We start from the raw sequence: 26821 nt of genomic DNA, 5'->3' as shown, positions 1-26821 counted from the left end.
GGGCACTGGGGAGAGCTGAAGTAGCCATTTGTTGGCGCATATGTCTTTCTCTCAAATCCTCATGAACATGCTCTCTGCAACTATCATTGTTATTCATGGGTGCCAGTACTTTATATATTGTGCTTAACTGTATAAGTGCGGTTATAGAAATGGCAATTATTTCATTTATCTAAGTCTCACGCTTTAGTTTTAAGGGCCCTTTTCACACTAAAAAATAAAGCTCTTTGCATATGTTGATTATGTATCCTGTGCAAGCTAGATCTGTGTAAATGATATTGTATGATGTATACATACACAGTCAGCTTTATAAGTCTCATGCTCATGACATTTTCCATACACAATGCTATTGTTTTTACTTAAATAGTAAAGTATTTATATTACAGTTTATTGAGAATATAGTTTAGATATTGCCCTGGTTGTATATACCACTATGGGCCAGATTTAACATAGTAAGGAGGAGAGGGGCGTACATCTTCGTCCCTCTGCACCCGATATACGCCAAAAAACAAATGACGAAGTGGGTTAAGAAGCAACTTATGCGAACTTGCAGCTGAGGGCTCTCCGACCCTGTGATAAATCTGGGCCAATGTGCTTATTTTACAGGGTAATCAGCTATTATACTGCATCCTAATTTTCATAATAGTTTATATTGTTGTTTGGCACCATTTTAGTATGTATATATTGGGTCAACAAGCGGCTATTTCTTTCTCTATTCCCCCTAATTTCCCCATTACTTCATAATTTTCCATTAGGTGGTCCAAAAGTAGCCACTGTCTAGCATTCAGGCTATTTATATTCTTATAAATAATTCACTGCCTTCAGGGGATACCTAAACATTATATATGCATTAGTACCCCTGCTACACTAAATACAGACATGGTATGGTCCAAGAGCCTCATCAATCCCATTCTCATTTCTAGTATATGTTTAGAATTGCTCCCTTATCAGCAGCCGGGGCTAATGAGTTCTAATAGCTTAGAAATGTACCATAGCGGACATCTTTTAAACTGGATAGGGGTCTTCTGTTGCTATTTTTTAACCCAGGTAAACGTCACTCTCTAACTGTGGACTCAAGAGCTTATATTATGCTACCTACTTAGCACGATACTGCTGTCCATAATTTTATAATTATTTGTAAAAACTTTCTGTATAATTGATATATTTATAGTAGGACTCTGAGTTTCCTTTTTCACACTATGCACCGTGGGGTATCCCCCTTGCTGAATGTAACTTATAGTTCACAGGTTTAGTTAAGCTGTACTAACTCTTTTATATTTAGATGTCTCATTTGATATATATTTTCCCTTTTGTATATTTATCATAATGTAGTTCTATAGTAGGTCAGCAGAGAAGTCTGTTAATGTGAGCCGCTCTATTTTGAAATGGCAGAAATCCCGTTTTCTAGGTCTATGTTTACACTCCCTCTCCTGCATCAACTCTTTTAGGAGTTTATCTTATGATTAAAAAAATTAGATTTATAGAGTTTAGGCCACCCAAACTTAATTAAATATAGACAAGCCGTATATTTACAAAGAATAATCGATTGGTTCACTAAATATGAGACAAAAATTTGGGTGAAACATAGCACAGACCCCCCATTTGGGCGTACTGTGTTGGACCCCTAAGGATAGAGATACGATTTTAAGAGATGCTACGCAACTTATGTGAGAAACATACTTTGGCCTAGATTACGAGGTTTGCGTTAGAGGCTATGCGGTGCTAACAAGCAGTTTTCTCTCAACGCTCACTTACATGCAGCGCTGGTATTACGAGTTTTCAGAAACCTGTCGTTAAAAGACAAGAAGTAAGCGTTGAGCAAAATTTTGCTCATTACCGCACTCCAATACCAGCGCTGCTTAAGTCAGCGGTGAGCTGGTCGTACATGCTCGTACACGATTTCCCCATAGGAATCAACGGGGAGAGCCGGCTGAAAAAAAGTCTAACACCTGCAAGAAAGCAGCGTAAAACTCCTTAACACAGCCCCATTGATTCCTATGGGGAAATAAGTTATGTCTACACCTAACACCCTAACATGAACCCCGAGTCTAAACACCCCTAATCTTACACTTATTAACCCCTAATATGCCGCCGCCGACATCGCCAACACCTACATTATAATTATTAACCCCTAATCTGCCGCTCTGGACACCGCCGCCACCTACATTATACTTCTGAACCTCTAATCTGCTGCCCCCAACATCGCCGACACCTACATTATATTTATTAACCCCTAATCTGCCGCCTCCAATGTCGCTGCAACCTACCTACATTTATTAACCCCTAATCTGCTGCCCCCAACGTCGCCGCCACTATGTTAAAGTTATTAACCCCTAAACCTAAGTCTAACTCTAACACCCTCTAACTTAAATATAATTACAATAAATCTAAATAAAATTACTATCATTAACTAAATTATTCCTATTTAAAACAAAATACTTACCTATAAAATAAACCCTAAGCTAGCTACAATATAACTAATAGTTACATTGTAGCTAGCTTAGGGTTTATTTTTATTTTACAGGCAAGTTTGTATTTATTTTAACTAGGTAGAATAGTTATTAAATAGTTATTAACTATTTAATAACTACCTAGCTAAAATAAATACAAATTTACCTATAAAATAAAACCTAAAGTTACCTATAAAACCTAAGTTACAATAACACCTAACACTAGACTATAATTAAATAAATTAACTAAATTAAATACAATTACCTAAATTAAATTAGCTAAAGTGCAAAAAAACAAACAAATACTAAATTACGGAAAATAATAAACAAATTACAGATATTTAAACTAATTACACCTAATCTAATAGCCCTATTAAAATAAAAAAGCCCCCCCAAAATAAAAAAAACCCTAGCCTAAACTACCAATAGCCCTTAAAAGGGCCTTTTGCGGGGTATTTCCCCAAAGTAATCAGCTCTTTTACCTATAAAAAAAATAACAACCCCCCCCCAACAGTAAAATCCACCACTCACACAACCAACCCCCCCAAATAAAATACTATCTTAAAAAACCTAAGCTCCCCATTGCCCTGAAAAGGGCATTTGGATGGGCATTGCCCTTAAAAGGGCAGTTAGCTCTTTTGCAGGCCCAAAGTCCCTAACCTAAAAATAAAACCCACCCAATACACCCTTAAAAAAACCTAACACTAACCCCCTGAAGATCGACTTACCAGGAGAAGTCTTCATTCAAGCCGGGCCGAAGTCCTCAACAAAGCCGGGAGAAGTCTTCATCCAAGCCGGGCGAAGTGGTCCTCCAGACGGGCAGAAGTCTTCATCCAGACTGCATCTTCTATCTTCATCCATCCGGCGCGGAGCAGGTCCATCTTCAAGACATCCGACGTGGAGCATCCTCTTCATCCGACGACTAAAGCTGAATTAAGGTACCTTTAAGTGACGTCATCCAAGATGGCGTCCATTTGATTCCGATTGGCTAATAGAATTCTATCAGCCAATCGGAATTAAGGTAGAAAAAATCCTATTGGCTGATGCAATCAGCCAATAGGATTGAGCTCGCATTCTATTGGCTGATTGGAGCAGCCAATAGAATGCAATTGCATCAGCCAATATGATTTTTTCTACCTTAATTCCGATTGGCTGATAGAATTCTATCAGCCAATCAGATTCGAAGGGTCGCCATCTTAGATGACTTCACTTAAAGGTACCTTCATTCAGCTTTAGTCGTCGGATGAAGAGGATGCTCCGCGTCGGATGTCTTGAAGATGGACCCGCTCCGCGCCGGATGGATGAAGATGCCGTCTGGATGAAGACTTCTGCCCATCTGGAAGACCACTTCGCCCGGCTTGGATGAAGACTTCTCCCGGCTTCATTGAGGACTTCGGCCCGGCTTGGATGTAGACTTCTCCCGGTCTTCAGGGGGTTAGTGTTAGATTTTTTTAAGGGTGTATTGGGTGGGTTTTATTTTTAGGTTAGGGACTTTGGGCCTGCAAAAGAGCTAACTGCCCTTTTAAGGGCAATGCCCATTCAAATGCCCTTTTCAGGGCAATGGGGAGCTTAGTTTTTTTAGATAGTATTTTATTTGGGGGGTTGGTTGTGTGGGTGGTGGGTTTTACTGTTGGGGTGGCTGTTTGTATTTTTTTTTATAGGTAAAAGAGCTGATTACTTTGGGGCAATGCCCCGCAAAAGGCCCTTTTAAGGGCTAATGGTAGTTTAGTTTAGGCTAGGGTTTTTTTTAATTTTGGGGGGGCTTTTTTTTTTATTTTAATAGGGCTATTAGATTAGGTGTAATTAGTTTAAATATCTGTAATTTGTTTATTATTTTCTGTAATTTAGTGGGGGAGGTTTGTACTTTAGCTAATTTAATTTAGGTAATTGTATTTAATTTAGTTAATTTATTTAATTATAGTGTAGTGTTAGGTGTTATTGTAACTTAGGTTAGGTTTTATTTCATAGGTAAATTTGTATTTATTTTAGCTAGGTAGTTATTAAATAGTTAATAACTATTTAATAACTATTCTACCTAGTTAAAATAAATACAAACTTGCCTGTAAAATAAAAATAAACCCTAAGCTATCTACAATGTTACTATTAGTTATATTGTAGCTAGCTTAGGGTTTATTTTATAGGTAAGTATTTAGTTTTAAATAGGAATAATTTAGTTAATGATAGTAATTTTATTTAGATTTATTGTAATTATATTTAAGTTAGGAGGTGTTAGGGTTAGACTTAGGTTTAGGGGTTAATAACTTTAATATTGTGGCGGTGACGTTGGGGGCGGCAGATTATGGGTCAATAATTGTAGGTAGGTTTTGGCGACATTGGGGGTGGCAGATTAGGGGTTAATAAATATAATGTAGGTGTTGGCGATGTTGGGGGCAGCAGATTAGGGGTTAATACATATAATGTAGGTGGCGGCGGTGTCCGGAGCGGCAGATTAGGGATTCAAATTTTTATTATAGTGTTTGCGATGCGGGAGGGCCTCAGTTTAGGGGTTAATAGGTAGTTTATGGGTGTTAGTGTTCTTTTTAGCACTTTAGTTATGAGATTTATGTTACGGCGTTGTACAGTAAAACTCATAACTACTGACTTTTAAATGCGTTAGGACTCTTGACGGGGTAGGGTGTAGCGCTCACTTTTTGGCCTCCCAGGACAGACTTGTAATACCGGCGCTATGAAAGTCCAATAGAAAAAAGACTTTACAAAGTTTACGTAAGTCGTTATGAGGTAAGGCCAAAGAAGTGTACAGTTACCCTAAACCTTGAAGACTCGTAATACCAGCGGGCGTAAAAAAGCAGCGTTAGGACCTCTTAATGCTGCTTTTTTACCCTAACACACAACTCGTAATCTAGGCGTTTGTTTGGGATAAAAATATTATTGGAATACCCTCATATCTCTTCAAAATATTCTCCTCTAACATTATTGTTATATAATAAAAAATTCTTACCGGGGTTGACTGACTTATAATTTCCTAAGCCCTAATAGTAGATCACTAACGAGTCATTTTGGAGATGCACAAAAACTAAAAAAAAAAAACCTAAAGTAGAATTAGTAGAAAAAGGTTTTCGTTTTTAAAAATGGTTAGTACATCGCCAATGCTATTCTTATATAATAACTCAAATAACCGCAAAAGAGGAACATGTTAAGTTAACGAACGACTTTTGAAACTCTGTGTAGAAAAACCTTCCCTTTAAAACATGCTTTTTCTCTTACTTATCCTCTGTTGCAACAGGTTAATCCTGGTTATACCCCGTACTATTAACAGATGGAATACAAAATTAAATATTGATATAACCCATACAGATTCATTACAAAGCTTTAATACTGTCAATAAATCCATATCCAGTAGATTTCTAGAACTAAACCTGTAAATTAAATGGTATTTAACACCATTCAGGTGTAAGAAAATCTATATACTCTAGAGAACAGTGTTGGAGATGCAGTGGTCCTATAGGACATATGGCCCATATCTGGTGGCAGTGTCCAAAAATAACAGATGTTTCGAATGAAGCGACTAAATTGTTTGGGATCCCTATCCCCCTAGACCCTTGTCATTAACTGTTTAATAAAGTATCAAAACATTTACCACAATACAAAAAAAAGCAATGTAACTTAAGTAATAACCTAACAATTTGTATAGCAAGAAATTGGAAAAGTAATTCTACCCCAACACTAGCACAATGGTTACAGGATTGTAATCACTCAATACAACAAAAGGACTATTATTTTATGAAGTTCAGATGCATCAATATCTACAGTATATCCAAATGAAGACTATATGAGAGGAATATGTCACAAATAAATTACATTCCTAATATTGTTAAATTTGTTATGTGAATTTCTATGTATTTTGCTTGTTTCAGTTTTCTTGTAACGGGAAGCTGAGACATTAAATATGTGTATAAATCGAGGCCGTTATTCCTCATAGAGGTTTATGCTTTCCAAACAATCGCCTAGATTACAAGTTTTGCGGTAAGGTAAAAAAGCAGAGTTAACAGGTCCTAACGCTGCTTTTTTACACCCACTGGTATTACGAGTCTTACAGGTATAGGTGTACCGCACACTTTCTTGGCCTAACCGCAAACCGACTTACGTAAAAAAATTTCTTCCATAGCGCTGGTATTACGAGTTTGTCCTGGGAGGCCAAAAAGTGAGCGGTACACCCTATCCCATCAAGATTCATACCGCATTTTAAAGTCAGTAGCATAACACTCACAACTAAAGTGCTAAAAAGTACACTAACACTCATAAACTACCTATTAACCCCTAAACCGAGGTCCTCCCGCATCGCAAACACTATAATAACATGTTTATCCCCTAATCTGCCGCTCCGGACATCGGCGCCACTAGAATAAACATATTAACCCCTAAACCGTCGTACTCCCACATTGCAAACACTAGTTAAATATTATTAACCCCAATCTGACGCCCCTAACATCGCCGACACCTACATTATACTTATTAACCCCTAATTTTCCTCTCCGGACATCGCCGCCACCTACATTATATTTATTAACCCCTAATCTGCTGCCCCCAACATCGCCGCCACCTACCTACATTTATTAACCCCTAATCTGCCGTCCCCAACGCCGCTGCCACTATTCTAAATTTATTAACCCCTAAACCTAAGTCTATCCTTAACACCCCCATCTTAAATATAATTTGAATAAATCTAAATAAAATTACTATCATTAACTAAATTATTCCTATTTAAAACTAAATACTTACCTATAAAATAAACTGTAAGCTAGCTACAATATAACTAATAGTTACATTGTATCTACTTAGGGTTTATTTTTATTTTACAGGCAAGTTTGTATTTATTTTAACTAGGTAGAATAGTTTCTAAATAGTTATTAACTATTTAATAACTACCTAGTTAAAATAAATAATTGACCTGTAAAATAAAACCTAACCTAAGTTACACTAACACCTAACACTACACTACAATTAAATAAATTCCCTACATTAAATACAATTAAATAAATTAAATTAGCTAAATCACACAAAAAAACACTAAATTACAGAAAATAAAAAAAACAAATTACAAGATCTTTAAACTAATTACACCTAATCTAATAGCCCTATTTTTTTACAGGTAAAAGAGCTGATTTCTTTGGGGCAATGCCCCGCAAAAGGCCCTTTTAAGGGCTATTGATAGTTTAGTTTAGGCTAGGGATTTTTTTATTTGGGGGAGGGTTTTTTTTTTATTTTGATAGGGCTATTTGATTAGGTGTAATTAGTTTAAAGATCTTGTAATTTGTTTTTTATTTTCTGTAATTTAGTGTTTGTTTTGTTTTTGTGATTTAGCTAATTTAATTTATTTAATTGTATTTAATGTAGGGAATGTATTTAATTGTAGTGTAGTGTTGGGTGTTAGTGTTACTTAGGTTAGGTTTTATTTTACAGGTCAATTTGTATTTATTTTAGCTAGGTAGTTAGTAAATAGTTAATAACTATTTAGTAACTATTCTACCTAGTTAAAATAAATACAAACTTGCCTGTAAAATAAAAATAAACCCTAAGCTAGATACAATGTAACTATTAGTTATATTGTAGCTAGTTTAGGGTTTATTTTATAGGTAAGTGTTTATTTAGTTTTAAATAGGAATAATTTAGATAATGATAGTAATTTTATTTAGATTTATTTAAATTATATTTGTTAGGGGGTGTTAGGGTTAGACTTAGATTTAGGCGTTAATAAATTTAATATAGTGGCAGCGACGTTGGGGGCGGCAGATTAGGGGTTAATAAGTGTAGGTAGGTTGGGGCGGCAGATTAGGGGTTATTAAATATAATTTAGTGGCGGCGATGCTGGGGGCAGCAGATTAGAGGTTAATAAGCATAATGTAGGTGGCGGCGGTGTCTGGAGCGGCAGATTAGGGGTTAATAAGTGTAAGATTAGGGGTGTTTACACTCGGGGTTCATGTTAGGGTGTTAGGTGTAAACATAAAATGTGTTTCCCCATAGGAATCAATGGGGCTGCGTTATAGAGCTTTACACTGCTTTATTGCAGGTGTTAGACTTTTTCTCAGCCAGCTCTCCCCATTGATGTCTATAGGGAAATCGTGCACGAGCACGTATAACCAGCTCACCGCTGACTTGAGCAGCGCTGGTATTGGAGTGCAGTGTGGAGCACAATTTTGCTCTACGCTCACCTTGCCTTTTAACGCCGGGTTTGTAAAAAGCCGTAATACCAGCGCTGCAGGGAAGTGAGCGGTGAGAATAACTTGCAAGTTAGCACCGCACCCCTCATAATGCAAAACTCGTAATCTACCCGTATGTAATTTCACATATTCTATGGAACCTGGTCATGTGTAGAAGAACAGCAAATTGGACAGATTACACATCGTCATAGTGGATTTTGTTTTCTTTTAGTTATTTCCTGAAATTGTAACCAGATGCTTAACTCTGAAAAATTAGATGTTTTATGTTGGATACTGGTTTCCACATAAAGAGGTTTATAGTTAAGGGCCCATGAGTGATATACAATAGCTGTATATGTAGTCGTGGTCCAAAAGTGGCAATTCAGAACGTCAGATCCAAAAGCATATTGCTTTGGATTTCTCTCGTTCACAAGATATTTATCTGTGGATTATTCTCTGTACTGTATTATTATTTGGCAAATGTGTTGTCTTCTTGTTAACCTAATTCTACAATGTTTTTTTAGAGTATTTTCCTAAGCTTAGTAATTATTTTGATACTCTTGGTACCTGTATGCCTTGCAATAAACCTCAATATAAAAAAAACCCTTAAAGAGACAGTAAAATCAAAATTAAACTTACATAGATTGAAAAGAGCATGAGATTTTAAACAACTTTCCTATTTACTTCTATCATCAAGTTTGCTTAGTTTCCTTGGTATCTTTTGTTAGAGTAATTCTAGGGGTGCTCAGGAGTGTGCACTTGTCTCCAGCCATCTGGCAACGGTGTTTGCAACAATGTTTATAGCAATGTTATCAATACTAACAAACACAGCTGCCATCAAATTCTACATACTCAGCTGTGTTTGCAACTGTGTATAATATTACTATAAACAGTGTTATAAAAACTGTTGCCAGGTGGCTAAAGACACGTGCACACTCCTGAGCACACCTAGAATTACTAGAACTAAGCAAAATTGATCCTAGAAGTTAATTGAAAAGTTGTTTAAAATTGCATGTTCAATTTGAATCATGAAAAGCTTAATTTTGACTTTACAGTCCCTTTAACTGGAACTAAGGATACTAACCCAAACCCTGAAAAGCAGCCCCAAATCATTATTCCTTCTCCACCAAACGTTACAAGAGGCACTATGCATTATGGTAGGTAGTGTTCTCCTGACATCTGCCATATATAGATCCTTCCATCAGACCTCCAGCTAGTAAATCATGATTCATCACTCCAGACCACACCTTTCCATTGCCCTAGAGTCCAGTGGCAGTGTGCTTTACACTACTCCAGTCAACATTTTTCTCATGTTCTTCCAGAGGCAGTTTGAAACTCTTTAGTGAACAGATAAGAACCAATTGTTCTGTAAGTTAGCATGGTTTACCACTTCCTGGCTGGGCTGTTTTTGCTTCTAGATGATCACACTTCGCCAGCAGAAGAAATCTCACTCCCAGTGGCTGGTAGTAGAGATAATTAATAAAATGTTAATTTCCATTTGTTCTCTCTAAGTATTGGTATTTGGTATACAAACAGAGATAAGGAAGCATTTGTGTGTAAAGAAAGTGATACAATAAGGAAATCAATTTTCCTGCAAGCTCAACCCATTTTGATTGGTTGAGGTGTCAAAGAACAAAACCAGTTATTTCATATACAAAAATAAAACAAAAAGATCAATTTCTCATACATTTTATACCCTGCTGTCGGTATAGCAAGTCATTGGAAACACATTAAGGAAAAAACAATTTTACAGTATACTGTCACATTAAGATATTAATCTTTGTATATACAAATCAATGAAATATGCAGTTTTTGGAATAATTATGGGTTAGGTAGATTTCTGTTATAAGTGTTCATACTCACGCTATAAAATGACTAATCCTTTAGAGTATGTACTTTTTGTTTTTGAAGGGACATTACAGCCAAAATAGGAGTTCACACGGGTGCATTTTACTTTTAAATATAATTTTTGCAATATACATGAATTAGCAAAAATACTTCTAATAAAAGCTATAACTGTTTCAAGAGTGTATTTAAGTACACTACGTGCACCAGCATTTTAAACACAGCACTTGTTTAGAGAGCCTAAGGTTTTTGTATTATCTGGTAATGACTAAATTTGTTAATTGCTGACATGATACAAGCCCTACTGGCAATCTGAGCAGCTGCAGTGTTTAAAATGCTGGTGGACTGAGAATATCTAGCTATGCTTCACATGCAGATAAAAATGCTAACACTAAAACTGTGATAAATTTTATTAGAAGCATGTTTGCCAATACATGTATATGGAAAATATGTTTAAATTCACAGATGTAATTCATCAATGTTCATTTCAATCTTGACTGGAATGTCCCTTTAATCTCCAGCAGGAAACAGCTGTTGAGCCAATCGGCAGTTGTACAACTTCGCCAATCCTGCTCCGTTTAAGACCTGTAATGCTTGAATTTTACATATCCTTAGCTGGGGATAGACACATAGAAAATATTACATGTTTTAACAAATTAGAGCATGCAAGTTTTTCCACTACAACTTCCCTTTAATATGATCCAATAATAGCTTTTTTTGCAACAGTTTATTAAATTATATGTTAAATCAAAATATACTTATTTTACAATAAAAGGGACACTCAGGTATTATTACATTTTCATGATTCAGATACAGCATGTAATTTTAAACAACTTTCCAATTTACTTCCATTAAAACAAATGTGCACAGTCTTTTATATTTACACTTTTATTGAGTCACCAGCTCCTACTGAGCATGTGCAAGAACTCAGACTATACGTATATGCATTTGTGATTGGCTGATTGCTATCACATGGTACAGGGGGAGTGGAAATATACATAACTTTGAAATGTGTTAGAAAAGAATCTACTACTCATTTGAAATTCAAAGTAAATGCTATTGTATTGTCTTGTTATCTTGTATTTGTTGATTATGAAAATCTATTTTGTTTAGTCTGGTCCTTTAATTTAGTTTAAGATAGAGCAAGTCATTGTACTTATTACGTCATTTGTTTGCAGCATTAAATAATGATTGCAGCATTCAAGGAAACAGTTTGTACAAAACATAAAATATTGGCTAATTTATGGCACAGTCTGCGTATATGACCCAAAGACTACTTTTGTTTTTTTCTAAACCACTCCTTAAAATGTCAAACTTCAAGACGTCAAGCTCAGTCACACCCATATGTCACTCCCTGCCTGCACAGACTAAAAACACTGCACTGCCTCTTAATGGTGCACATTTCTGTGTCTTAAAATAAAATCACAAGTCACTTCTTCAATCCATTTTTAATGGCTTCATGTTATTGAGCTACATATTGGATAGTTTGATCGGTTAATAAAACACTTTACCAAGGCTGGGATACTATTTGTTTAATTTTGGAAGTCAGAATTCTGTTTAGAGTTTAGTTTTATCATTTTAAAATGTCTACTCTCTGTGATTATTTAAGAATTCAGTTTTTTTGCACTATAAAAGTTGCATCTTGATTTTGATTGGATGGTGGCTTTAAAGGGGCATTCAATCCAAAATTGGAATCTGCATGGATGCAGTATACATGTATTAACAAAAATGCTTATAATAAAAGCTATAGGTGTTACAAAAGTGTGCTTAGAGAGCTTAAGGTGCGTGTACCATCTGGCAATGACTCAATTTGTTAATTACTGACATGATAAAAGCCCCACTAGCACTCTGAGCAGCTGTAGTATTTAAAATGCTGGTGCACTGAGAATATCTAGTTATGCTTCACATGCACGTGCAGAGAAAAATGCTAACACTAAAACACTGATAACTTTTACTAGAAGCATTTTTGCCAAAACATGTATATTGTAAGTATGTTTCTATTCAAAGATTTAATTCATCTGTGTGCATTTAAATTTTGACTGGTATGTCCCTTTAAAGGGCCATAATACCCAAATGTTTAACCACTTGAAAGTGATACAGTATAGCTGTAAAAAGCTGACTAGAAAATATCACCTGAACATCTCTATGTAAAAAAGAAAGATATTTTACCTCAATAGTTTCTCAGTAGCCACATCTCATTGTAAAGGACTTCTAAGCAGCATATCAGTATGTCTGTCCCGGGACAGCCGAAGGGTTGAGCCTCGTGCACTCTCATGTTATTTCCCTATTCAGTGTAAGGAAGTTTACAATGAAATCTCATGAGATCACAGTAAAAGAGGTCATGACCTCAGCACTGCTGATGCTGATTAGCTGCTGTTCATTTCTTCAATTTTTTTTACCAACAGCTGGGCTGCAGCTGAATTATAACTTTTTACACAGAACTTACTCTGCTGAGCTGAGGAAATTGTGAGGTAAAATATCTTCCTTTTTTACCTAGAGATGCTCAGGTGATATTTTCCTGTCAGCTTTTTACAGTTATACTTCATCAGTTTCAAGTGATTTAGCATATGAGTATTATGTCCCTTTAAGTTGAACTAATATGTCTGTTCTGTTCCAGTTTTAGACACTGCAGGACAGGAGGAATTCAGTGCAATGCGGGAGCAGTATATGAGGACGGGGGATGGCTTCCTGATAGTTTATTCTGTAACAGATAAAGCCAGCTTTGAGCATGTGGACCGGTTCCATCAGCTCATTCTTAGAGTCAAAGACCGGTGAGTATACAGGATATGGAAAACAAATGGAAGTCACTCAAATATTTTAAACATTGATCCTCTCTGTTTTTCAAATAGTTTATGTATGTGCCCAGTTTATTAAGAGGTATATTATTGCCACCTAGGGTGGTGACTTAGGGACCTCTTATAAATGAACAATAAGAAAAAGGTGAAATTGCTTTTTTTAAAACTCATTATCTCTAGCTTAACCTAAATGAATATTGCTTTTTCTCTGGAAATAAGATTCACCAAGCAGCAAATCAAACCTATCTTCTATTGATAAGAATTAATAAAATCAAAACAGATGTCCAGAAATGGTTGGTTTTGTTGCACCTACCCAATAAATTGGATGGCTATGGTTAAACACAGTACTGGTAGCAAAAAGCATACGATATTGTATATCTAATTTGCATGTCTTACCCAGAGTTCTCTGGTGTATTGGTAACAATGTATACAGAATACATCTTGGTAAAAGCAAGCAGGGGTACTTTCCTAGATGTGCTAATGTGATATACTGTACGTACATACATACAAACACACAGGTAGCCCTCAATTTGCACTGTTTCACAATAGCGCCTGCTATTCCAAGTGATCATGTGACCACTATTGAGGAAGTTGTTCCACCGGCTTCTTAGCTGAAAACAAAATATGTGCAGAAAAGTTTTTGCCACTTGTATTTATAGTACAGCACATGTGATCAGTTTGCCATTGCTTTCTTAAAGGGCCAGTACAGTGAACTGTAAAAAAAATGCTATCATACATATGAAAGAACAGTAACATATTAATGTTTTCCTTGCTGTCATTTTTTATATTAAAGCTAACAGGAATTGTATGTCTGTGTGCATGTTAAAAAAACAAACAATTTAAAAGGTCCTTTACTTTCTAAGGTAGTGATATTCCAAAAGCAATGCTTACTTATGATAGCCAGGAAGTGAATTCCCAAAAGTAAGAATTTTTGTGGACTATCACCACCAAAAAAAATTTGTCAGCTAAGAATAAATAGTTTTTATATGTAGCAAAGGAAAAAAGACTGCTCACAGGCTAATAAATAGAACTCCCCATTGCCTTACTGATGGATAGTGACTTGCATTGCAAATATAAAACAGTTTTTATATTGCTGTTTTTACAATACTGCAATCATTTCAGGGCTTTAAATAGAATATGAATATAACATAATAACACATATAATATTAAGATATACTATATTACTTTACTAGTGTCCATTTTGAGAGGGTCCTGGAACCTAGGCCATTGACTTAAATTATATAATCATTTGACACCGGGTTTTTTTTTTGGGGGGGGGGGTTGTACCCCCCTCCTTACTACCTGGTACTTCTCTCTATTGTAATATATATGCTTGTTTTCTCTGCAACTGAATCATTTTTTTCCCATTTTTCTTTGCTTGTCCAATCTATATATTGCTGAATCTGTGTGTATATGTACAGTAGGTCCATAATAGTTATTCTGCTTACAATGATCTATTGAGGTTTATAAGAAAACATGCTGCCTTTATTTGAAACATTTTATTTTTAAACTAGTTCTTTTATTTTGTGGTGTGTTTATCACCTGCAATGGCATTAAATACTTGTGCCTCTCCAGATAGGGATACAGATGGTGAGCAAGTGAGAAGCAGGCATTCATGAGGATTCAGACAGTGATTGGTGCATACACATTTGGGGCGCGATCCGATATAGATCGCAGTTTGCGGCGCAAGCGAGGGAACCGGCGTCGCCCGCAGTTTCAGCTCGCAACTCGAGCTATCCCATATAGGTCGCCGTCAGATGCTAACGTGCCGTAAGTCTGACAAACCAGCGATGTCCAGAAATCTGCGCAAGTACAAATTTCTGGCGTCGCCAGTGACTTGCGGCACGTTAGAAACTGCCGGCGCCTATAAAACCTGACTAAAGTCTAAAACACCCGCACTGTCTAACACGCCTCCCTAACATAGCCTGCACTGTCTAACACGCCTCCCTAACATAGCCCGCACTGTCTAACACGCCTCCCTAACATAGCCCGACACGTCTAACCCTCTATCCGCTATCCCCCCTCACTAGCCTAACAATAAAAAAGCTATTAACCCCTAAACCGCCGCTCCCGTACCCCGCCGCAACCTAATAAAGTTATTAACCCCTAAACCGCCGCTCCCGTACCCCGCCGCCAGCTATATTATATCTATAACCCCCTAAAGTGAGCCCCTAACACCGCCGCCATCTATATTAAAATTATTAACCCCTAATGTAAGCCCCTTACACCGCCGCCATCTCTATTAAAATGATTAACCCCTAATTTAATCTACCTACCCCGCCGCCAGCTATATTATCTATATTAACCCTAAGTATATTATAGTTAATATAGTTATTACATTATATATATTAACTATATTAACCCTAATTATATTAGGGTTAATATAGTTACTATAGTATTTATATTAACTATATTAACTCTATCTAACCCTAACACCCCTAACTAAATTTATATTATATTAATCTAATTCATTTATAAACTAAAATATTCCTATTTAAATCTAAATACTTACCTATAAAATAAACCCTAAGATAGCTACAATATAATTAATAATTACATTGTAGCTATGTTAGGGTTAATATTTATTTTACAGGTAAATTGTTAATTATTTTAACTAGGTATAATAGATATTAAATAGTTATTAACTATTTAATATCTACCTAGTTAAAATAATTACCCAATTACCTGTAAAATAAATCCTAACCTAAGTTACAAATACACCTACACTATCAATAAATTAAATAAACTACAAACATCTATCTAAAAATACAATTAAATTAACTAAACTAAATTACAAAAAAAAACAAACACTAAATTACAAAAAATAAAAAAAAGATTACAAGATTTTTAAGCTAATTACACCTATTCTAAGCCCCCTAATAAAATAATAAACCCCCAAAATAAAAAAAATTCCCTGCCCTATTCTAAATTAAACAAATTTCAAAGCTCTTTACCTTACCAGCCCTTAAAAGGGCCTTTTGTGGGGCATGCCCCAAAGAATTCAGCTCTTTTGCATACAACAAATACAATCCCCCCCCCATTACAACCCACCACCCTCATACCCCTATTCTAAAACCACCCAAACCCCCCTTAAAAAAGCCTAACACTACCCCCCTGAAGATCTCCCTACCTTGTCTTCACCACACCGGGCCGAACTCTTGATCCGATCCGGGCGATGTCTTCCTCCAAGCGGCAAAGAAGAATTCTTCCTCCGGCGATGTCTTCCTCCAAGCGGCAAAGAAGAATTCTTCCTCCGGCGACGTCTTCCTCCAAGCGGCAGCAAAGTCTTCATTCTTCCGGCGGCATCTTCAATCTTCTTTCTTCGCTCCGCCGCCGCGGAGCATCCATCCAGGCCGACGACTGAACGACGAATGAGGTACCTTTAAATGACGTCATCCAAGATGGCGTCCGCCGAATTCCGATTGGCTGATAGGATTCTATCAGCCAATCGGAATTAAGTTAAAAAAATCTGATTGGCTGATTGAATCAGCCAATCAGATTCAAGTTCAATCCGATTGGCTGATCCAATCAGCCAATCAGATTGAGCTCGCATTCTATTGGCTGTTCCGATCCGATTTATTTTGGGGTTTTATTATTTTATTAGGGGGCTTAGAATAGGTGTAATTAGCTTAAAAATCTTGTAATCTTTTTTTTATTTTTTGTAATTTAGTGTTTGTTTGTTTTTGTAATTTAGTTTAGTTAATTTAATTGTATTTTTAGATAGATGTTTGTAGTTTATTTAATTTATTGATAGTGTAGGTGTATTTGTAACTTAGGTTAGGATTTATTTTACAGGTAATTGGGTAATTATTTTAACTAGGTAGATATTAAATAGTTAATAACTATTTAATATCTATTATACCTAGTTAAAATAATTAACAATTTACCTGTAAAATAAATATTAACCCTAACATAGCTACAATGTAATTATTAATTATATTGTAGCTATCTTAGGGTTTATTTAATAGGTAAGTATTTAGATTTAAATAGGAATATTTTAGTTTATAAATGAATTAGATTAATTTAATATAAATTTAGTTAGGGGTGTTAGGGTTAGATAGAGTTAATATAGTTAATATAAATACTATAGTAACTATATTAACTATATTAACCCTAATATAATTAGGGTTAATATAGTTAATATATATAATGTAATAACTATATTAACTATAATATACTTAGGGTTAATATAGATAACATAGCTGGCGGCGGGGTAGGTAGATTAAATTAGGGGTTAATAATTTTTATATAGGTGGCGGCGGTGTAAGGGGTCAGATTACGTGATAGATAAGGTAGATGACAGCGGTGTAAGGGGTTCTAATTAGGGGATAGATAAGGTAGATGGCGGCGGTTTTAGGGGCTCACAGTAGGGGGTTAGTTTATGTAGATGGCGGCGGGGTCCGGGAGCGGCGGTTTAGGGGTTAATAACTTTATTAGGGATTTCGGGGGGGGGATCGCGGTTGACAGGTAGATAGACATTGCGCATGCGTTAGGTGTTAGGTTTATTTTAGAAGATCGCGGTTGACAGGGAGATAGACATTGCGCATGCGTTAGGTGTTAGGTTTATTTTAGCAGCCAGTTTAGGGAGTTACGGGGCTCCAATAGTCAGCGTAAGGCTTCTTACGGCTGCTTTTTGTGGCGAGGTGAAAATGGAGTAAGTTTTCTCCATTTTCGCCACGTAAGTCCTTACGCTGCATATTGGATACCAAACTGCGCTGGTTTGGTATACCTGCCTATGGCCCAAAAAACTACGGGCGACGGCAGAAATATACGCGCGTAACTTCTAGGTTACGCCGTATATAGGATACCAAATCAGCGTAAATATTGGCGTCGCCGGCTTTTGCGGGCGACGCTTTATATCGGATCGACCCCTTGGAGTAAAGAGAGGTTGATGCAGGATTGGCTTCTGGTTGGAGTCAAGTGTAACTCCAAGGTAGCGGACTTGAGGTGATGGGGAGTGATGCCATCAATGGTGATAAAGTCAGAAATTAGAGTAGAGCTAGGGGGGGGGGGGGAGTTAGGAGTTCAGTCTTGGATATGTTAATCTTTAGGTGGTGTATTGCCATCCAGAAATAAATGGAATATAAGCAGTCACTGACATGAGAGAGGACCAGGGAGAGAGAGCCGGGGGGATCAACATAGAGGTAATATTTGAAGCCATAGCTGTTGATAAGTTTCCCCAGTGAAGAAGTATATATGGAAAAGAGTAGAGGACCCAGGACAGAGCCGTGAGGTTCTCCAACAGACAGAGACATTGAAGAGGAGTAGTCACCAGAAAATGACACAGAAAAGGACCTGTGTGACACAGTTGACCACCCCCCTCCTCCTACAGACTCTCAGCTCTCTTGGTCTCTGTCAAAGGCAGCTGAGAGGTCAAGTAAGATAAGTATAGAGAGTATATGAGTGATCAATAAAAAGGGAGCCCAAGAACTAAAACATGATGTAAAACTAAATCATCTATATTGAAAGGGACATTAAACTGCAGGGTACAACTACAGTAGCTGATAACAACTCACCATGATACTGTTCTTCCTCCTACGCCTGCAACTCTCTTTAAAGCATTCTCTTATTTTAACCCTGTACTGGTTAGTAAAGTTCTGCATCTTCACACTGGGCACCGCGACCTTAAAGTCTTTACGTTTTCTCACACAGTGTGACAGAAGCAGTGCACATTCACAGGTCAGTAATATTGATGTCTTCTTGACAAGCTTTATTATGCACTTTAGCTTTTAAAGTGTAGAGTACAGAGCAGGAGTTGTATGTTTTGCAATAGCTGCATTTCTGTTATTCATTTCAGAATGGAGAAAGGAGCTATAATGGTTTGCTGGACTATAAACTGATGTCCATTTTCTTTTTGGTTTTAGTGAATCCTTTCCAATGATTTTGGTAGCTAACAAGGTCGATCTTGTGCACCTGAGGAAAATTTCAAGTGAACAGGGAAAAGAGATGGCCGCAAAACACAATGTAAGTGACTTCATTAGAGGAACACTAAAGTCATGATTCAGATAGAGCACACAGTTTTAAACCACTTTCCAATTCACTTCCATTATAAAAATGTGCACAATCTTCACACTTTCAGGAACCAGCTCCTACTAAGCATGTGCAAACATTTACATTATTTATGTATATGCATTTTGTGAGTGACTGATTGATGTCACATGATGCAGGGGCAAGGAAAATAGAACTAACTTTGAAACTCGTGAGAAAAAAAAATTCTGTTAATTGGAAATTCAGAAGTGCTTTTATATTGTGTTTTGTTTTTAAAGGGACAGTCAAGTCTAAAATCAACTTTCATGATTTAAATAGGGCATGTAATTTTAAACAACTTTCCAATTTACTTTTATCACCAATTTTGCTTTGTTCTCTTGGTATTCTTAGTTGAAAGCTAAACCTAGGAGGTTCATATGCTAATTTCTTAGACCTTGAAGGCCGCCTCTAATCTAAATGCATTTTGACAGTTTTTCAGCACTAGAGGGCGTTAGTTTATGTGTTTCATATAGATAACACTGAGCTCATGCACGTGAATTTACCGAGGAGTGAGCACTGATTGGCTAAAATGCAAGTCTGTCTGAAATAAGCGGGCAGTCTGCAGAGGCTTAGATACAAGGTAATTACAGAGGTAAAATGTGTATTATAACTGTGTTGGTTATGCAAAACTGTGGAATGGGTAATTAAGGGATTATCTATCTTTTTAAACAACAAAAATTCTGGTGTTGACTGTCCTTTTAACTATAAATTTGTTGATTATGCAATTCTACTGTATTTAATGGTCCTTCTGTATGCTCTCAAAATATGTAATTTATAGCAGCTAGAAAAAAGGTCACTGCTTCACAACATTAGCATACAGCTAGCAAGCCGCCTGTTATCCAAGCTGTTGGGGATATATATATATATATATATATATATATATATACACACACACACACTCGCTGGCCACTTTATTAGGTACACCTTGCTAGTACAGGGTTGTACCCCCTTTTGCCTTCAGAACTGCCTTAATTCAGTTTTGAAACAATGCTCATTTGGTACTAAGGGGCCCAAAGTGTGCCAAGAAAATATCCCCCACACCATTACACCACCAGCCTGAACCGTTGATACAAGACAGGATGGATACATGCTTTCATGTTGTTTACACCAGATTCTGACCCTACCATCTGAATGTCACAGCTGAAATGGAGACTCATCAGACCAGGCAACTTTTTTTCAATCTTCTATTGTCCAAGTTTGGTGAGCCTGTGAGAATTGTAGCCTCAGTTTCCTGTTCTTAGCTGACAGGAGTGGCACACGGTGTGGTCTTCTGCTGCTGGTGCCCATCTGCTTCAAGGTTCGACATGTTTTGCGTTCAGAGATGGTATTCTGCATACCTTGGTTATAACGCGTGGTTATTTGAGTTACTGTTGCTTTTCTATCTTCTCGAACCAGTCTGCCCATTCACCTCTGACATCAACAAGGCATTTTCGTCCACACAACTGTCGCTCACTGGATATTTTCTCTTTTTCTGACCATTCTCTGTAAACCCTAGAGATGGTTGTGCGTGAAAATCCTAGTAGATAGCTGTTTTTGAAATACTCAGTTTGTCTGGCACCAACAACCATGTCACATTCAAAGTCACTTAAATCCACTTTCATCCCCATTCTGGTGCTCGGTTTGAACTTCAGCAAGTTGTCTTCACCATGTCTAGATGCCTAAATGCATTCAATTGCTGCCATGTGATTGGCTTATTAGCAATTTGTGTTAACAAACAATTGAACAGGTGTACGTAATAAAGTGGCCGGTGCGCGCGCACACACACAACGGATGAATAAGAAATTTTACTTTTTCCTATCTTTAAAATTGAGTGGTCTAGTAACATTTTCCTTCTGGGCTAGTAGCTTTTAAAGGGACACTAAAGCTAAATTTTTTCTTTCATGATTCAGAAAGAGCATGCAATTTTAAGCAACTTTCTAATTTACTCCTATTATCAAATTTTCTTTGTTTTCTTGCTATCTTTATTTAAAAAGCAGGAATGTGATGCATAGGAGCCCGTCCATTTTTGGTTGAGAACCTGGGTTATGCTTGCTTATTGGTGGGTAAATGTAAGCCTCCAATAAGCAGGCGCTATCCATGGTGCTGAACCTAAAATGGGCTGGCTGCTAAGATTTACTTTCCTGCTTTTAAAATAAAGATAGCAAGAGAACAAAGAAAAATGTATAATAGGAGTAAATTAGAAAGTTGCTTAAAATGTCATGCTCTATCTGAATCACAAAAGAGAGAATTTTAAGTCAGTGTCCTTTTAACCCCTCACTAGTAAGCTATAGTGATATTTTTTCACCCCTGTGTGTGTGTATAATATAATTTATGCTATATAACTAATTATGCTAATAAGCACAGCCAGTATTTTTTCCAGAAAATGTGGCAACCCTAATTGCATTTCAAACTGTATTACAGACATTTGTACAATATATTTACTTTTTAAAAGTAAACAAGTCATTATTTTCAGTGTGACTATCTAGCAAGGTAGAAGTGTGCAAACGAATTCTCAACCCATGTGTGCTTCATGTAATATATGACACACGCATGTATCCTACTGTTGCGGGTATACCTTTAAAAAAAAAAAAAAATCTAATTACATTTTTTAACACACAGCAGGCAGAGTTTTTCAAATTCAACTTCTGTGTCTCCTTAAACAGTTAGTATTACTGTTTATAAGACTCAAAGTAGTTAAGATTTTAATGGGGTTTTTTTTATAGAGCCAAATATATTTTGTGTACACATCCAATGGGGCAGTGAGACCTGTGACAAAACATGCTTTCTGGATATAAAACACTTGTAATGATACATTTTACTATCTTGTGGTAATAACAAGAAAATCTATCTGGATGTTTGTTACTGCCAGGTAGTGCTGTATCATTTGTTTGGCAAATAATACCTAGATGAGATTTTTAAATGAACAACATTTTAAGGAGCTTTTAAAGTTCTGGAAGCAATGGGGTAATATTAAAGCATTGTCTGTAGCAATGATAATTTAGATTACTAAAGTGGAAGCTCTTGGGCCTAGAAAACAGAAAATTTGTGGAATAGAAAAAAAAGAGTAGAATACAATAGCATTAACTGTTTTGTGTTCGGAAACCTAATTCACATAACAATGCTTTTAAGCTACTGGGAACCACTGTATGGATAGAGAGTGAAGCCGCACATAATGTGATTGGTGAGTCAGAAAGTGGAGGCGGCTTTAGGACAAAGTTGACATGACGCCAGTTAGGAGTGGTTTACATTTGTTGGAATAGGAAATAAATGAATCATTGATTTGATGAAGGATAGGGTAAGAAATTGACAATGACAAATATTTCTAAAGTGAAAGTAGTTGCTTACATTCAGCTATTCAAGTCCTGACAAACAGTGAAGTACTACCTAGGCAATATATTTTATTTCACTAAAATATATGCACTTACCCACACAATGTGGGAACTGTGACTTATTAAATGAGTTTTAACACAAGAATTATACTAATCATTTGTAGCATTGATAATAATGAAACATTAATTAAAACACAACTTTAAATAGAAGTAGAATGGTTGTCAGCAATTGGGTACTTTATTTACCATCACACGTAAACATAGAAAAAGAATATTAAAAACACATTGCTAAGGCACAGTGCAAATGCTATATTTGATACTGTTAGTATGGGACCTTATTGAGAGATATTATTTGACTTGCGACAGTTTAGAAAACACACAATTATTGTTGCTAAGACAACTATAGGAATATAATAGCTCTAAACTCTCGCTAAACTCACACAATCCGGGAGATGAATTACATTTATCTCACTCTAGTTCAATAGTTACCTGAAATGCTAGGCAAGTCATATCCGTAGTGCCTTAGCAAGCGGTTAAAAATTGGAGACACCCCTCTAGTTCAACAGGGCTGTTAAGTACCTGTTTTTTAGTTAACTGCACACCTCCATAGGCTTATATAGCATATGCAGGATATTTTTTAGTAGCATTGTATTACTCTCACGCTTTCTTCCTTTTTAAACAAAAGTGTGGGAACTGTGGCTCTGTCTCCTGGGATTTGCCTCAGTTATAAAGGGCAAGAATTGACTGGTGTCGTAGGAAGTTTAAAACTTTTTTTTAATTAAAGGGACAGAAATGTCAAAACTAAACTTTCATGATTTAAAAAGAGCATGCAGTTTTAAACAACTTTACAATTTACTTCTATTCTCAAAATTAGTTTTGTTCTCTTAGTATCCTTCATTGAAGAGTAAATCTAGGTAGGCTCACAAGAGCTTAGGGTTTGCTGGGTTTGCAACAAATAATGCTGAAAAACACAGCTGCCATTGAGTATAAAGACACGTGCAAACTTTTGAGCTTACCTAGCTTTAATCTTAAAAAAAGGATACCAAGAGAACAAAGTAAACATGAGAATGGAAGTACATTTGAAAGTTGTTTAAAACTGCGTGTTGTATCTGAATCTTGAAAGTTTCATTTTTATTTTACTGTCCCTTAAAGTGTTTACGTATTAGTCTGGGGGTTGGGAAATTGGTAGTATCATTTACAGATTGAATTTGTTTTTAACCCCAAACTATAATGTGCATATTCTTTATTCTTCAGATTCCATACATTGAAACTAGCGCAAAGGACCCTCCACAAAATGTAGATAAGGCATTCCATGATCTTGTTCGGGTTATAAGGTGAGTTTCTAACTTTTTCATTCTTGCAATTTACTGTAAAAATGTCAAGATTTAAGATTTGCCAAGGCTTTTTTTCTTGCTACTGCATGCACTCATTTGGATTTTTATGCTTCTCAGACAACAAATTCCAGAGAAAAACCAGAAGAGGAAGAGGAACACGAAGTGGCGAGGTGACAGGGGGACCGGCGTGCACAGGCTGCAGTGTGTGGTCTTGTGACAACTGCTGGCACCTAATCCTGTAACAGAGACTAAACTAAACAGAACTAGACACTTTACACTGCCTGCACTGGAACCAACCACTACCCCGGGGCGGGGACTGTATTGCAAATACTTGAAAATCAGCCAGATCCAAGAGGTTTGCGCAGGTCAGAGAGCCAGCACCGCATGCATCCTCTAGCCCCCACCCTCAGGATTTCACAAACCACAGGTTTTGCAAATGGGGTGAGGAAACCCTTCAGCACTCTCCACTCTGAAACGGAAGCAGACAATAATTACTATTCTCCTTTATATGTGGTACAGTTGTCTGTCTTGTCAGAAAAGTATTTTTTGTTTGTTTTGTTTTTGCACTTTGGAAGAGCTGAGAGAACAAGGATAAAATAATAGGCAATTTGGCTACATTGCAGGAGTGTTCGCTGCACAGCGCCAGCATTAACAGTTATAATACTGGAGGCCCTCCTGGCTGTTCACTCTGCTATTTAATCCAACTGTATATCAGATCGTGTTGCTTTGCTAAACAAGGCAGTTTTTTTATTTTTTATCAATTTTTCCACTGTATTCTATTTTCCCCGAAATGCTATAATTCAGATGTCACGTTTACCACTGTAGTATTTTTTTTAAAACCAGATTGTACTCTTTGGTGGCAGTTTAGGAAAACCACTTGGCCTATTTATTTATTTTTATTTTTTTTTAAATGTTATTTTTTTTTAAAACCACATTAGGATTTTTTGCCATATTTTATATTCAGGAAAAGCTTGAAGACTGTTTCAATACTTTTTTTTTATTCCCTTCTCTACCACATCTGCATTAAGGTTGTTTCAGGTACCAAACACAGATTCTGTGAAATGGGAGATTTGTGTGTTTGCCAGTTTACAACATGCTTTCATTTTCTCCAGATTATACTCCACATTGTACTTAACTGAAAAAAGGGATACAGTTGTTTAATCATAGTTTGTTGACAGAAGTTAATGTAAAATATATATATGATCTGTTTTTTATTTAACTTTGATAAAACTGTTGGTATCATTTGTTGTGGGATTTTTTGTTTTGTTTGTTTTTTTCAATTACGCAATACAGAATTTTTAAAACCCACGATTTATACTTAAACTAGGGACACTCTTCTTATCCAGTAACATTGCAAAAATATCTTAAAGGGATACTAAAGCCATGTTTTTTTCTTTCATGATTCAGATAGAGCATTTTACTCTTATTATCAATTTTTATTTGTTCTCTTGCTATCTTTATTTGAAAAGCAAGAATGTAAGCTTAGGAGCCGGCACCTTTTTGGTTAAGCACCTGGGTAGCGCTTGCTGATTGGTGTCTAAATGTAGCCACCAATCAGCAAGCGCTATCCAGGATGCGGAACCAAAAATGCTTAGCTTAGATTCCTGTTTTTTTTTAAAAAAGATAGCAAGAGAACGAAGAAAAATTCATAATAGGCGTAAATTACAAACTTCCTTAAAATTGCATGCTTTATCTGAATCATGAAAGAAAAAACTTGGCTATGCCAGTGGTTTACAAATGTAACATTTCTTTGTGGAGAAAAAAAACAACAATAACTCCCCATTACATTAACACAGCTTCCCAAGACTGCAACCACAGCTGCTGCAGTTTCGTTTCCTTTATAGCACTTTCTCTTGTAAGGTGTATCCAGTCCACGGGTTCATCCATTACTTGTGGGATATTCTCCTTCCCAACAGGAAGTTGCAAGAGGACACCCACAGCAGAGCTGTCTATATAGCTCCTCCCCTAAACCCCACCCCCAGTCATTCTCTTGCAACTCTCGACAAGATAGGAAGTCTCAAGAGATATGTGGTGACTTAGTGTAGTTTTACCTTCAATCAAGAGTTTGTTATTTTTAAACGGTACCGGCGTTGTACTGTTTTACTCTCAGGCAGAAATTAGAAGAAGAATTCTGCCTGGAGGTTGATGATCTTAGCGGTTTGTAACTAAGGTCCATTGCTGTTCTCACACACAACTGAAGAGAATGGGAAAACTTCAGTTGTGGGAACGGTCTGCAGATTACCTGCTTTGAGGTATGTTCAGTATTTTTATTTCTAGAAAATGTTGACAGAGCCTTGTGTATTTGAGGTAAGCTAGATGCAGTGATTTAACAACAACTGGGATCATGCTTACAAAACAGGGTAATACTCATGGTAATACTCATATTACTTAGTGACAAAACGTTTACATGTTTTCATAAATAGAACGTTTTTTCTCTGAGGGAGATAAGTCTTTATTTGGGGCCTAGTATCCTCATGGCTAGTCAGATACTCCTAGGAGTATTTTCTTAAGGCCCCTTTGACATCCAGTACATGGTGGGAGGGGCCTATTTTCACGCTCTAGATGCGCAGTTTACTTCAGACTGAGACATCCAGCTTCCCTAGAGGAGTCCTCTGGCATCTGAGGACCATCATAAAGGGTTTATTTCTTCACTAAAATCGTATTTGAGGGCAGGTAGGAGCCTCAGCAGAGCTGTGGCAAGGTGCTCAACTGTCTTTTACCGGTGGTTGACGTTTTTTAAATCCGGTTTGGGGGCTAAGTTAATCATCCATTTGCAAGTGGGTGCAATGTTGCTTTAGTCCCTTACACATACTGTAAAAATTTCGAAGACTTTACTTTATTTTTACACTGTTTTGCAGTTTAAGTGCTGTTTTTTTTTTCTCTTAAAGGCACAGTAACGTTTTTGTT

General features: G+C 36.6%; 1 protein-coding gene across 1 annotated transcript in view; it reads left to right on the top strand.

The window, feature by feature from the left end:
- The window catches only part of MRAS (muscle RAS oncogene homolog), a 75460-nt gene extending 50302 nt beyond the window's left edge, over window positions 1–25158 (top strand). The window contains exons 3-6 of the mRNA XM_053698089.1: window positions 13068–13221; window positions 19110–19209; window positions 23835–23914; window positions 24032–25158. Coding sequence (XP_053554064.1) covers window positions 13068–13221; window positions 19110–19209; window positions 23835–23914; window positions 24032–24131 — 434 coding nt within the window. The 3' untranslated portion in view covers window positions 24132–25158. The remainder of the gene's footprint in view (window positions 1–13067; window positions 13222–19109; window positions 19210–23834; window positions 23915–24031) is intronic.
- Window positions 25159–26821: the final 1663 nt, after the last annotated feature.

The sequence above is a fragment of the Bombina bombina genome, chromosome 1, assembly GCF_027579735.1.
Source record: "Bombina bombina isolate aBomBom1 chromosome 1, aBomBom1.pri, whole genome shotgun sequence".
Taxonomy (NCBI): domain Eukaryota; kingdom Metazoa; phylum Chordata; class Amphibia; order Anura; family Bombinatoridae; genus Bombina; species Bombina bombina.
This window is presented reverse-complemented; position numbering and strand designations above follow the sequence as displayed.